A 15,676-nucleotide genomic window follows, 5' to 3' on the forward strand; every position below is an offset into this window, starting at 1 on the left:
GGATTATTTTTTTGTTTTTAGATAGAAACACACAGAAAATGCAGAAACAGTAATAAATCAGTTACACAGGCTAGCACACTTTAGTGGGCAGCCTCAACAGTTAAATTAAACAAACAAACTTTTGATCAAATTCAACTAAAATGTAACTTTAAGTGCAGATATTAAAATAATGCAGCAAACAGCTAAAAAAACAGTTGTTTAGGGTAAGCTAGAGAAGCTATTTCAAGTAAAAAAGCAGCAAAGATACTTAAATCCAGAAAGTAGTCGCTTTTCTGAGTTCTCTGTAGCTAGGACCACTCTGCAGGACCACGAGGAGCTTGTTGAGTAGTATACCAGAAAAAAATGCCCAGAGGTGGATTTTAAACAGGGAACTTCAAAAGAGCTAGAAATGGTCCAAAACAACCAATTACTACAGCTCTTGTGCTGAGGTCACTTCCTACAGGGACAGGTAGGCTGCTCAAGGCTCCCCACTCCCACTGGTAAGCAAAGAAACTTCCTTCTATCCAAGTAAGGTAATGGACAACACAGGAACTACACCACAGCCCAGAATACAGCAATGCCTGTAAACTGGTCTAAACTAGTCGAGGAGAGGCGGGAAAACAAGGATTATTTTTTTGTTTTTACATAGAAACACACAGAAAATGCAGAAACAGTAATAAATCAGTTACACAGGCTAGCACACTTTAGTGGGCAGCCTCAACAGTTAAATTAAACAAACAAACTTTCGATCAAATTCGACTAAAATGTAACTTTAAGTGCAGATAGTAAAATAATGCAGCAAACAGCTAAAAAACAGTTTAAGCTTGTTTAGGGTAAGCTAGAGAAGCTATTTCAAGTAAAAAAAACAGCAAAGATACTTAAATCCAGATAGTAGTCGCTTTTCTGAGTTCTCTGTAGCTAGGACCACGAGGAGCTTGTCTGAGTAGTATAGCCAGAAAAAAATGCCCAGAGGCGGATTTTAAACGGGGAACTTCAAAAGAGCTAGAAATGGTTCAAAACAACCAATTACTACAGCTCTTGTGCTGAGGTCACTTCCTACAGGGACAGGTAGGCTGCTCAAGGCTCCCCACTCCCACTGGTGAGCAAAGAAACTTCCTTCTATCCAAGTAAGGTAATGGACAACACAGGAATTACACCACAGCCCAGAATACAGCAATGCCTGTAAACTGGTCTAAACTAGTCGAGGAGAGGCGGGAAAACAAGGATTTTTTTGTTTGTTTTTAGATAGAAACACACAGAACATGCAGAAACAGTAATAAATCAGTTACACAGGCTAGCACACTTTAGTGGGCAGCCTCAACAGTTAAATTAAACAAACTTTTGATCAAATTCGACTAAAATGTAACTTTAAGTGCAGATATTAAAATAATGCAGCAAACAGCTAAAAAAAACAGTTTAAGCTTGTTTAGGGTAAGCTAGAGAAGCTATTTCAAGTAAAAAAACAGCAAAGATTCTTAAATCCAGAAAGTAGTCGCTTTTCTGAGTTCTCTGTAGCTAGGACCACTCTGCAGGACCACAAGGAGCTTGTATATGATGGAGCTTGTCATGACCCAAACAGCCCTGTGGTCATCTGAGGTTTTTGTCATTGCAGTGAAAATACTGCTGAATTTTTTCAAACCTCTCCTGGGTCATGTACTTAGCTATTGGGAAATTACCATACACATGGTGTGTTTTCCAGTACTGCCTGTATTCTGGAACATGTACAATAGACATGTATATTCTGACACCTAGAAATGTGCGTATGTCTCCAGGACAAACAGGACTCCACCGCTTATCAACCTTGCCTGCTGCAGCCTGCCTCTGTGCAGCATAGCGGTTAGTTTCATCAGCAATAAGTGAGTACAGTTCCTCTGGAAACATCAAATTGAGAAAGTCCATCTCTGTGCTGTCTGAGTCCAGGTTGGTGACTGGGCCGACCGGACACACAAAGTCATCTATGTGAACTGGTGTTAGGCGTTTCTCCCACGATACGTTTCATGGTGGGCATGATCGCTGTGTCTTTTTCATTAGCCTCCCACAGTTTTGAACAGAAACTATGGGGTGGTTAAGAGATGGTACCCTGTGATCAGTTACATTACCCACTGGTTTGTACTGACTGCTGAGTGGAGTACTCGCACACATTCCATGCTGCGACACACTCAGATCCTTGCTTTACAAGGAGCTACTTTGGCTCAGATCCAGTGGACTTTCTCCATCCGAATCAACCTGCTGTGGACTACGCCTGAGCGCATGTATATTAGGAAGCATATCCACTTCCTCTTCAGCACTAGGCCTGGCCTGGGCGATGGAGGACTGCAAAGGTCTGGTCAGGCCATGTCCTTGCCGTAACTCAGAGGCAATTCATCTGTGTCAAAAGCTGATTCAAGATGATGACCACTATTGTGTGTGCCATCATACCTTAGCTGGGCTAGTGGCATGTCATTCTCACTGTTGTGGTCAGTTTCATCAAGAGTGGTGAGGTCGGGGGTAGAGTGTAGGGGTCTGTCAGGAATCGCTGGGACAGGGGCATCATCTTTATCAGCAGTGATGGCCTTCTCATGCAGACGTGCCAGTGGAATATGATCATCGGCATCATAATAGTCATCCTCACTCTGGTTTGCCTTACGTTGTGAATCAAGTTCCAATTCCATTTTGGACCCACTGGTATTACTGTCAGAATCAGTATTCTCGCCAAAGTAAATGTTGGTTGACATCTTAGCAGATGGCATCTTCATTGAGGGGTGTGATGGGTGAACGCAAAGCTGAAAAACACAATGGTATAGAACAATATAATGTTACCCACCTGCCCAGAGGTAGCTGCAAAGCAACACAACAGGCACTATGTAGTGATTGTTTGAGACATTCAACTGTATGTGGTTCAGTTACATTAATTCACAAAGATATGAACTACATTAATAAAATGGATACTTGCATCTGTATGTTACTCGTGAAAATACAGATAAACAGAAGGAAAGGAACTGTGCTTTAATCAATAAGGTAATGTTTGTACATGCACCAAACAATGTTTAAGAAATGTCCAATTAAGTAAAATTAAAACAGAAATCTTTACACCATAGTGAAGTAGTCAGTCTGGCAAGATATATATACACACACACAAACACGTACGTGTGTGATATATACACACACATACATACACACAAGTGTATATATATACTTGGAGGCATATTTTACAGTTCGGTAAATTAAACAGATTCATGATCATAAAGACCTGTTTTATGACTTTTCAGTCCTATGTCCCCTGCTAATACTAGAGAGCTTTACTTCCATTTTGAGCATGAGGATATTTCTGTTTGCATACCATGTCAGAGACATACTGCAGGTGACTCGTCAAGTTCTTGGACGGATGAGTTACAGCATTTTAGCTCGCCTTCTTGCTTTGTGGGTTTACACACACACACACACACACATATATATCTATATATATATATATATGTGTATAAATAAAATAAGCGGTTTCAGAGGGTAGGTAGTTGATGACGAATGAGGGGGGTGTCTTGCAATGACTGCAAGCAGAGAAAAAACACAATCTGGCTTGTGCATTCATCAATGTGATAACGAGTTGTACTGATGTGAGTAACAGTGACAGCTCCTGATAGTGTTACCTGAACATTCATCAGTGTGATAACGAGTTGTACTGATGTGAATAACAGTGACAGCTCTTGATAGTGTTACCTGAACTTTCATCAGTGTGATAACGAGTTGTACTTGTGTGAATTAGTGACAGCTCCTGATCGTGTTACCTGAACATTCATCAGTGTGATAACGAGTTGTACTGATGTGAATAACAGTGACAGCTCCTGATAGTGTTACCTGAACATTCATCAGTGTGATAACGAGTTGTACTGATGTGAATAACAGTGACAGCTCCTGATAGTGTTACCTGAACATTCATCAATGTGATAACGAGTTATACTTATGTAATAGTGACAGCTCCTGATAGTTTTACCTGAACATTCATCAATGTGATAACGAGTTGTACTGATGTGAATAACAGTGACAGCTCCTGATAGTGTTACCTGAACATTCATCAGTGTGATAACGAGTTGTACTGATGTGAATAACAGTGACAGCTCCTGATAGTGTTACCTGAACATTCATCAATGTGATAACGAGTTGTACTTATGTGAATAACAGTGACAGCTCCTGATAGTGTTACCTGAACATTCATCAGTGTGATAACGAGTTGTACTGATGTGAATAACAGTGACAGCTCCTGATAGTGTTACCTGAACATTCATCAGTGTGATAACGAGTTGTACTGATGTGAGTAACAGTGACAACTCCTGATAGTGTTACCTGAACATTCATCAGTGTGATAACGAGTTGTACTGATGTGAGTAACAGTGACAGCTCCTGATAGTGTTACCTGAACATTCATCAGTGTGATAACGAGTTGTACTGATGTGAGTAACAGTGACAGCTCCTGATAGTGTTACCTGAACATTCATCAGTGTGATAACGAGTTGTACTGATGTGAATAACAGTGACAGCTCCTGATAGTGTTACCTGAACATTCATCAGTGTGATAACGAGTTGTACTGATGTGAATAACAGTGACAGCTCCTGATAGTGTTACCTGAACATTTATCAGTGTGATAACGAGTTGTACTGATGTAACAGTGACAGCTCCTGATAGTGTTACCTGAACATTCATCCATGTGATAATGAGTTGTACTGATGTAACAGTGACAGCTCCTGATAGTGTTACCTGAACATTCATCAATGTGATAACGAGTTGTACTGATGTGAATAACAGTGACAGCTCCTGATAGTTTTACCTGAACATTCATCAATGTGATAACGAGTTGTACTTATGTGAATAACAGTGACAGCTCCTGATAGTTTTACCTGAACATTCATCAGTGTGATAACGAGTTGTACCGATGTGAATAACAGTGACAGCTCCTGATAGTGTTACCTGAACATTCATCAGTGTGATAACGAGTTGTACTGATGTGAGTAACAGTGACAGCTCCTGATAGTGTTACCTGAACATTCATCAGTGTGATAACGAGTTGTACTGATGTGAATAACAGTGACAGCTTCTGATAGTGTTACCTGAACATTCATCAGTGTGATAACGAGTTGTACTGATGTGAATAACAGTGACAGCTCCTGATAGTGTTACCTGAACATTCATCAATGTGATAACGAGTTGTACTGATGTGAATAACAGTGACAGCTCCTGATAGTGTTACCTGAACATTCATCAATGTGATAACGAGTTGTACTGATGTGAATAACAGTGACAGCTCCTGATAGTGTTACCTGAACATTCATCAGTGTGATAACGAGTTGTACTGATGTGAATAACAGTGACAGCTCCTGATAGTGTTACCTGAACATTCATCAGTGTGATAACGAGTTGTACTGATGTGAATAACAGTGACAGCTCCTGATAGTGTTACCTGAACATTCATCAATGTGATAACGAGTTGTACTGATGTGAATAACAGTGACAGCTCCTGATAGTGTTACCTGAACATTCATCAATGTGATAACGAGTTGTACTGATGTAACAGTGACAGCTCCTGATAGTGTTACCTGAACATTCATCAATGTGATAACGAGTTGTACTGATGTGAATAACAGTGACAGCTCCTGATAGTTTTACCTGAACATTCATCAATGTGATAACGAGTTGTACTGATGTGAATAACAGTGACAGCTCCTGATAGTGTTACCTGAACATTCATCAGTGTGATAACGAGTTGTACTGATGTGAATAACAGTGACAGCTCCTGATAGTGTTACCTGAACATTCATCAGTGTGATAACGAGTTGTACTGACGTGAATAACAGTGACAGCTCCTGATAGTGTTACCTGAACATTCATCAGTGTGATAACGAGTTGTACTGATGTGAATAACAGTGACAGCTCCTGATAGTGTTACCTGAACATTCATCAGTGTGATAACGAGTTGTACTGATGTGAATAACAGTGACAGCTCCTGATAGTGTTACCTGAACATTCATCAATGTGATAACGAGTTGTACTGATGTGAATAACAGTGACAGCTCCTGATAGTGTTACCTGAACATTCATCAATGTGATAACGAGTTGTACTGATGTAACAGTGACAGCTCCTGATAGTGTTACCTGAACATTCATCAATGTGATAACGAGTTGTACTGATGTGAATAACAGTGACAGCTCCTGATAGTTTTACCTGAACATTCATCAATGTGATAACGAGTTGTACTGATGTGAATAACAGTGACAGCTCCTGATAGTGTTACCTGAACATTCATCAGTGTGATAACGAGTTGTACTGATGTGAATAACAGTGACAGCTCCTGATAGTTTTACCTGAACATTCATCAGTGTGATAACGAGTTGTACTGATGTGAATAACAGTGACAGCTCCTGATAGTGTTACCTGAACATTCATCAGTGTGATAACGAGTTGTACTTATGTGAATAACAGTGACAGCTCCTGATAGTGTTACCTGAACATTCATCAGTGTGATAACGAGTTGTACTGATGTGAATAACAGTGACAGCACCTGATGGTGTTACCTGAACATTCATCAATGTGGTAACGAGTTGTACTTGTGTGAATAACAGTGACAGCTCCAGATAGTTTTACCTGAAAAGTGATAATGACTCTGTGCTAAATTGTAACTGACTTATTGCTAAGGTAATAATGGCCTGCCTTTCATTACTGCAAAGGTATGCATGCTCAGACACAGGTGATAATTGCTGCACATAACCTGTTGAGTAGGCATTCATTATATTACCTTGTGCAGCTGTTATGCAACACAGACTCAGTATCATCTGTTTAAGACCTGAGTAATTCAGGTAAATAGTATAACACTTAGCCCTTCCTCCCACCATATCTGATATGAATTTCCACAGGCTTGTTTTTACAAATGTAAGAAAAGTGAATGTAAGAAAACTGTATTATATACTGAACTTCAAAAATGTAACCACAGTGCACCTTGCTGGAAAAAAGCTGTTAAGTAAAGAATTAACAACTGTGTTTGATCTGAAGCTTGGAGACAGGATGTCTGGGCTAGCAAATTCTTTCTGTTGATATTAAGACAGAGATAATTACTAGATTTTACATATAAAAGTGTATTTTATTGCTGTGGCTTCCTGGCCAGGTGCCGCTTACAAAGAAATGTACATTTTGAGTTTCTGTTAGCTTGAGAACTAAAGGAGAAGTGATAAAATGATGTAATGTGAAATGAGTCAGCGGTACTGGTTATTATCAATTTAAAACTTTCTTAGAGGGAAATATTGAGCATTTTGTATCTTGTAAGTAGTATTTAGAACAGTGATTTCTCTTAGAGTTAGATATGAATTTAGCCAGATTAGTCTAGCTGTTTTCCATATTTATGTCAAACTGTCCTAGAATATCATTTTAAAGTCCCTGTGATTTCTGAATTCTTGATGAGCAGTGTGCTCAATTGATGAGATTTGTCTTGTGTTTTTATTATTTATTATTAAACATTTTTAAACCTTTCAACTATGGCTGTTTTGTGTAGAGATAATTTAAGCTCTTAGCGTACATTGCATGTACATGGCATGTATTTGGTGACACTGTCTAAGCCAGTCTAATAGTCTTGCTGTTTGTCACACTTACTATTTGGATAACAGTAATATTACACAGTGAAACTGGTCACCCTTTGGGAAGGGCCTTGTAGTAGCTTATAGTAGTGGTTGGTGGCAGTTGGTACTACCTTATATTATGGGCAGAAAGGGGGCATAGCTGGAGAACCTGTGCCAGCCTTCCCCAGGAGTGTCAGTGTGTCTGTATGTAAATCAAATCTTAAAGTGTGTGTGTGTGTGTGTGTGTGTGTCAGCTACTTGGGCAGGGAAACAAAGCAGTGGTTGGACAGAGAGGGTGCTGGTGGTTTTAGCTTGACCACTAGGCTGAGATTTGGACCCAATATCTGTGCCAGTGGGGAGTCTTACTGAGGATCTGGAGAGAAAGGAAGACACCAGCCCCAGACTGTGATCTCTGTGTGCTCTTAAGGGAAATTGTACATTACTGTGTGTGTGTACTTGTTATTCCCCCAATGTGCACACCCCTCACTGGTGCTAGTGGTCAGGATTGAGGCTCCCTGATTACTGGGCCAGTGCACGGGCACATATTAATTGGTTAGCAGTAGTGGGATATCCACATCAGATATTAATTGTTTGATAGTGGTGAGTTAGCCACATCACATACAAATTGGCTTGCAGTGGTGTGGATAGTGAATTCCTGTAGCTTGTGTACAGTGATCACTGAAGGTGTTTTTGTACTCTAAATCAGCCACGCAGTGAATATTCAGAGTTCAGATCACAATTGTTTAATTTCTTTTGTTAGCTTAGTTAATCAGGGAGAGCAGGCAAGCATGTCAGCAGAGTTGTATGGTAAGCTGACAAGGAGTCAGTTGGCTGAGATGTGCCAGGCTAAAGGACTAATGCATGGACACCTGATTAAAGCAGAAATTATTGCAGCTTTGGTCACAGCTGCATCAGAGAATAGCAACCAGGAGGATGATCAGACTGGCTGTGGAGATGTACAACACTCAGAGAATGGACAGCTCAACCTTTCTGGAGAGGACTTGAACATTCATCTGGAGCTAAAGAGACTTGAGTTGGAGGCCTGGCGTTTGGAAACAGAAGCAGCAGAGAAACTGAGATGTCTACAGGCTGAGGAAAATGAGAAACTGCTATGCCTGGAAGCTGAGTATAAGGAGAGGCAAAGGCAGCATGAAAAGGAGATGCTGACTCTTCACCAGAGTCATGGAGGTAATGGGGAAGGGAGTAACTGGACCCCAGAAGCACAAAAGGTCAGTAAATTTCTTCCACAGTTTACAGAGGTGGATAATTTTGATAGTTTCATTCATACGTTTGAGAAGGTATGTAAACAGTATGAGGTTGTGGGTACAGTTCCTGACCCCCCTTACTTCATGGTAAAGCTGTAACTGTGCTGTCTAAACTACCTGATCATGATTTTTTTGATTATACTGCTGTTAAGAATTGTTTGCTAGAATTTTTTAAGCTAACACCTGAAGCTTATAGGAAAAGGTTTCATGAGCATAGATGCAAGGCAGATGAAAGTGCGTGTGAATATGTTGTTGAACTAAGCACTTATTTTCATAGGTGGTCAGGTCACCACTTTTGAAGGGCTAGCAGACTTTTTGTTGAGGGAACAAGCCCTTAGCACTTTGCCTGAGGACATGAGGATCTGGTTAGCTGATAGACAATGTGCTACTTCAGATGAGTTGACGAAGAAGGGAGACCTATACCTAGCAAGCAGGGCATCACTGCACAGGAAAGGGACACCCGGTGCTGCTCATGGGTCTAAAGGAACCCATAGTGGGCAGCCCAGACTGCTCCAACAGAATCTGCCAGTAGCAGGAAAGCCACTAGTCCAGGTACACGTCCAGGACCTAGGGTTAATGTTTTGAATGCAACCAGTGGGGCCATGTGGCATATAGATGTCCATGGAGGCAAGGTGGGGAACAAAAGGTGAGGGAGCCAGTAAGTGGGAAGGACAAAATGCCAACAGTAGGTTGTCTTGAGACAACAAGGGTACCAAACTACTTGCAGAGGTTATATTTTTGTAGTGAATGGCAAAGAGGCCATTGGTAAAAGAGAGACAGTCTCTGACATAACCATTGTGAAGCCTGCAATGGTTACAGAGGAGCACTACTTGCCTGGGCAGTCTATTACAGTCAGAGCTTTAGGAGGGACCCCATTCCAAATACCTTTGGCTAGGGTTCACCTTGACTGAAAGGGTGGAATAGGAAGCCAGCAAGTAGGTGTGTTTGAGGATATCCCTGCAGATGTCGTGATAGGGATGAATTTCGATGAGGCAGTACAATTTGTTAATGCAGTTACATGCAGTCAGGCTTTGAGACAAGCATGTGGATCTGGTAGCCTTGGGGAAACCCAGGCAGACCGCATACTTGCAGCCAAGACTGGTGAGGTGGTTACTTCAGGGAGGGAGCTATCCTGCAGCAGTGAGACTGAAGGTGAGCCACAGCTGCTTGTGGGTACTGATGTTCCCTTGGACAGAGTGACTGCAAGGGCAGGGGTAAGTAGTAGTACCCAGGCTGACAGTGAGGCACCACTGTCAGAGGATGCCAAACTTCCTGTGGAAAGGTAGCTGGGAAGGGTTACAAAGAGAGAGTTGAGACAGGCTCAGCTCTCAGACACTACATTACAAGACCTGAGGCAGGTAGCCAGTGAGGCACCTGATTCTCAATGGAAGGTGGAATCTGTATACAGGAACAAAGTGTTACTGTATAGAGAGTGGACCCCTTAGGGAGGGCTGGAAGGTGAGAGGATACAGCAGTTGGTAGTGCCTAGAGCCTACCATTTGGTGCTTCTAGCCATAGCCCATGATATTCCCTTTGCAGGTCATATGGGCATAAAACATACAGAGAGATGGATTATGTAGAACTTCTATTGGTGTGGAATTTCCAGAGATGTAACAGGGTAATGCAGGATCTGTGAGCAGTGCCAAAAGGTAGGCAAGGCAGGAGACAAGGTGAGAGCTCCTTTGATGCCTTTGCCTGTGATTGAGGAGCCATTTCAGAGGGTAACTATGGATACTGTGGGGCCTCTGAGTACCCCAAGTTCCACAGGGAAAAAGTATATCCTAGTGGTAGTTGATCATGCTACAAGATACCCTGAGACAGTGGCTTTGTCCTCCATTGAGGTGGAAAAGGTGGTAAATGCTTTGTTAGAGATTTTCAGCAGGGTAGGTTTCCCCGAAGAAATACTGACTGACAGAGGTGCCAATTTCATGTCAGACCTGCTGGCTTGTCTGTGGAAGTACTGTGGGTTGAAGCACCTGAAGACCACCCCCTACCATCCCCAGACTAATGGTCTTGTTGAGAGGTTAAACTCTACAGTCAAGTCCATGATACAGGCATTTGCAGACCAGTTTAAGAGGGAGTGTGACAAATATTTGCCCCATCTGTTAGCTTAGAGAGAGGTTCCCCAGGAATCCACATGTTTTTCTCCCTTTTTATTGTTGTATTAGTATAGTGTGAGGGGGCCTGTAGATTTAATTTGTTCTGAGTGGGAAGGTGAGTGTGAATCTCACAAGGAGTCTGTTGTGGCATATGTCCTAAACCTCAGGACAGGGCTCAGGGAACTCATGGACTTGGCCCAGGAGAACCTGGCAGAAGCCCAACAACAGAAAAATGTCTGGTATGACAGGAATGCTCGAGCTAGAGAGTATGCTATAGGGCAGCAGGTAATGGTTCTCATTCCTGTCAGACACAACAAGCTGCAAGCAGCTTGGGAAGTACCCTACAAGGTGGTAAGGAAGCTCAGTGATGTTATATGTGATGCCCATGCACTGGCCCAGTAATCAAGGAGCCTCAATCCCTCACCACTAGCACCAGTGAGGAGTGTGCACATTGGGGGGATAACAAGTACACACACAGTAAAGTACAATTTCCTTTAAGAGCACACAGAGGTCACAGTCAGTTTGAGGCTGGTTTCTTCCTTTCTCTCCAGGTCCCCAATAAGACTCCCCAGGGTCTAGATCTCAGCCTAGTGGTCAAGCTAAAACCTCCAGCACCCGCTCTGTCCAACCACTGCTTTGTGTCCCTGCCCAAGTAGTTGACACACACACACTGTAAGATTTGATTTAGATACAGACACACAGACACGTCTGGGGAAGGCTGGTGCAGGTTATCCATCTATGCCCCATTTTTGCCCAGACTATAAGCTAGTACCGACTGCCACCAACCACTACTATCAGCTACTATAAGGCCCTTCTCAAAGGTTGACCAATTTCACTGTGTAATGTTACTGTTATCCAAATACTAAGTGTGACAAACAGCAAGACTATTGGAGTGGCTTGGACAGTATCACCAAATACTTGCAATGTACTCCTAACAACTTAAATTATCTCTATACAAAACAGCCACAGTGGAAAGGTTTAAAAAATATTTAATAATAAATAATAAAAACACAAGACAAATCACATCAGTTCAACACAGTGCAAATCAAGATTTCAAAATCACAGGGAGTTAAAAACAATATCGTAGGGTAGTCTGACATAAATATAGAAAACAGCTAGAGTAATCTGGCTAAATTCATATCTAACTCTAAGAGAAATCACTTTTCTAAATACTACTTACATACAGGGCAAGCAAGTGCTGGTGAATGGATGTTCTTACTAGATCCCAGACAAGATACAAAATGTTCAATCCTTTTCCTCTGAGAAAGTCTTAAATTGATAATACCCAGTACTGCTGACTTATTTCACATTACATCATTTTTATCACTTCTCCTTTAGTTCCCAGGCTAACAGAAACTCAAAATTTACATTTATTTGTAAGCTGCACCTGGCCAGGAAGCCACAGCAATAAAAGACATTTTACATGTAAACTCTAGTAATTATCTCTGTCTTAATAACAATAGAAAGAATTTGCTAGCCCAGACATCCTGTCTACGAGCTTCAGATCAAACACAGTTGTAATTCTTTATTTAACAGCTTTCTTCCAGCAGCGTGCACTTTGTTTTTTTCATTTTTGAAGTTCAACATATAACACAGTTTTCTTACATTTATAGATTCATAGGTGTGTATTAGGCTAATGGCCATGGTGCCTTTACAAGCCTAGCCCATAAGATTACCCTGGCATCATGCCGCCCAACATTGGTTTCCAGTGCCTCTGTCAAGTAGAGCCACTAGAGTGATCTCCGGGGTGAATTTTCTATTTCCCACCCACTCATCAAGATTTCTCTTGAAGAGGGCCAATGAGGTGCTCTGTTTGACATGTATGGGAAGTCTATTCCATAGCATGGGCAGTGTCTGGGCTATTAACCTGTCCCTCCATCATGTTCTGTTGATTTTGGTAATGAGGTTGAGGTCTCTGGAGCGTGTGGTGCGGAGGGATTGGGATTTTTTTAGATGTAGCATTTCTAACAGAGCTGGGTCAGACATGGCTTTGTAAGTCAAGCAGGGATCGCCTCTAAGCAGGCGATATGAGACAAAGAATAATTGGAGTTTTTTTTTAGTCTGTCCATATAGGAGAGCTGTTTAAGGCCTAGGATCATCTCTGTGAGGTACTTTTGTGACCTCTCCAGTTATTGCAGGTGTCTAGTGAGGTACATGCCAAATGGGGCATTGTACTCCATGACTGGCCTAGTGAGGGAAGAGTAGAGGGAGACAATGACCTCTTTCTTCCTGGATGCAAAACCCTTAGTAATGAGATGTGCCACGTAGAAGGAATTTAGTTTTCTTACATTTGTAAAAATTAGCCTGTGGGTTACATTAATATTTACAATGAAATAGAATTATCTACATAATTCTATCTGGCTAGGCTGGCAGCCTTCACAGGTGGCTGTCTTTGATATAGCATTTTAAGGAATATTTAAATGTAAAATCTTTAGTAGGGTAACTAGGGTTGGGCAAAGGGAGGAGCATCCCTGTGAGCTAAGTGATAGGGGGCATGATTGCCAAATGCTTATCAGTGCAGTGCATTACTGACATTTGGAAATGAGTGGTGGTGTTGCATTTGAGGTCAGAACTGAAACACTTGGTGCTCTATGTATGGTATAAACTGTAGCATTTGCTTGCTAAAAATGTTTTTCAGTGCACAGTTGAGTATGTTTTGATGGATGAATATTTTTTTTTGTTTGTTTTTGTTTTTCATCATTAAAAATATTTTATCATCTTTGACTTTTTCCTACTGATGGTAACCAAATCCATCAACATGTGAATGTGTTAGGCGAATAGCCCCAAAAGAGTTTCATTCACAGTGTGTGCTTTGTTTGAGAATTGAACTTTTTGTTGCAGATTGAGATCTGTGGCAGATTTAATCAGTTCAGGTCACAGATTTAAGAAGATGAAAAGCATTCTCTTCATTCTTACCGTAAAGTCAGTATAGAAATAAACATCTTAACTGGAAGTACTTGGTTGAAGTGGCAAGATCTGAAAAAGATGATTCAGAAGAGGACTGAATCTTTTAAAAAGAAGGCATCATCCCTCTCAGGTATTAACACTTAACTATCTGTGCCTGTTGTTGAGGCTAGCAGTTCTGTATCACTGACTTCCACTGACAGAGATATGTAGTTTGTTATTAACCTGACCAGAGAATAACTACCAGCATTGGTGCCTGTCAGATATATGACCAAAGTGACACCTTTGTTGATACTAACATCATTCTAGATGTTGGTCTTGCTGAAAGTAATATTGGAGGTTGAGGAACTTGAACCACAAATCTCTACAGTGGAAGAGCCAAAAATGTCTCCTTTTCTTAGGGCCCTCTCTTGTCCATTTAGAAGAACATCATTCTTTCTCTTGGCTTATCATTGATTATTAGAAACTGTCAGAGGGGATTACTATAGCATCCTCTGAATAGTCATCAGGACTGACATCCTTTGTGGTATTTTGCTTAGTACAGAATTTCAAGTTGTGTACACCTGTATTGGTGGTTATGGAGACCTTGGATAAAAATGAGCAGAAGGAGAGGAGTCCTTTCCCTACTTCTTCAGCAGGGGGAAAGTTTTCTTTTACAGCTGACTGCTTCTCTTCTCTTTAGATTATGTCAGATCATGAATACTGTTTTTCTTAGTCTTGATGCTCTCCCCCCTCAAGACATTAATTCTAATGACTTTATCAGAGTGGCCTGTTATAGAGATTTTGTCCCCAAAGAGGAGACTAGCATAGCAGCTGTTAATAGTACAAGAACTCTTGGGAAGAATTCCTCCTTTATTCAAAACATTCCAGGATTTATTGAAAAAAAGTGGAAAAGTCTTGACGTTCAGCCATCTTTTCATAGATCACCTCACCTGTTTTTCAAATATGATAAGGGACCAATAGGCTTACAGTTTTTATTTTCTTTTTATGAGAGTTCTTGGGATTTAAAAAAGAAAATAATTTAGCATACTGCTCTTCTGAAAATGTATATTTTCAAGCAGGGCTGTTGTGTTAAGGGTACGTGTTGAATCATTGGAAAACAGAAAGGTTTATCTTGACTCATGTTAGAGCCTTACAAGCTGTATTTAAGTAAGGAGTTTGTGGATTCATACTTGTATTTAAGCTGAGATTTGTGTACTTAAAAAACATTGTGAGATGATGCTTTTATAATCAAGTTTACAGTGAGACTCAATAACTTTCTCAATTTATATACTTGAGTATTTATGTATTACTAAGGTACCCGTGAAGTTATGCTTGCAGTCCGAACATTTCTTGATGTATGTGTTTTAATTTTGCAGGACAGTACTAACAACAGTAAAATATACCGACAGCCACATATTTTTGCAGTAGTTGTTGTTTATCTGATACATAAGCAGTGTTCTTTATGGAATATGTTTATGAGTAAGGTTAGGTATGGAGAATGCTGTGTATATTTGTATGTCTTGGTTTCATTACTTATTCATTCAACGAAGAGCAAACATACAAGGTTAAAATACAATACTTGTTTCGTTTACTTAAGCATGTATACAGAAAAAGGTAGGATAAGATTTGTTTTATGTTCTAGCCATATTAGGTACAAAAATGGGTCATCTTTATGTAAAGTTCAATGAATATTTTGTTATAGTGAAACGTCATAAAGTTCTATATTGCAGGATGTTTGAATGCAGTTGTTGTAATGTTCCTTTGTAGTGTAACCTATAGTTTTACCATAGCAAGTTATTATATCTAAATTTAAGTCTGTTGAATTACCCTGACAAACTGCATACCCAAATTGGAAAAGGCATTCAGGAATT

The 15,676-nt window shown here is 40.7% G+C and overlaps 1 protein-coding gene across 1 annotated transcript in view; it reads left to right on the forward strand.

The window, feature by feature from the left end:
* Nucleotides 1-2,701: 2,701 nt before the first annotated feature.
* The window catches only part of LOC122797020 (dynein axonemal heavy chain 5-like), a 93,443-nt gene continuing 80,468 nt past the window's right edge, over nucleotides 2,702-15,676 (forward strand). The window contains exon 1 of the mRNA XM_044065789.1: nucleotides 2,702-2,756. Within this exon, the coding sequence (XP_043921724.1) occupies nucleotides 2,702-2,756 (55 nt within the window). The remainder of the gene's footprint in view (nucleotides 2,757-15,676) is intronic.

Source organism: Protopterus annectens, chromosome 3.part0, assembly GCF_019279795.1.
Source record: "Protopterus annectens isolate FY-2018-M chromosome 3.part0, PAN1.0, whole genome shotgun sequence".
In the NCBI taxonomy this organism is placed as follows: Eukaryota; Metazoa; Chordata; order Ceratodontiformes; family Protopteridae; genus Protopterus; species Protopterus annectens.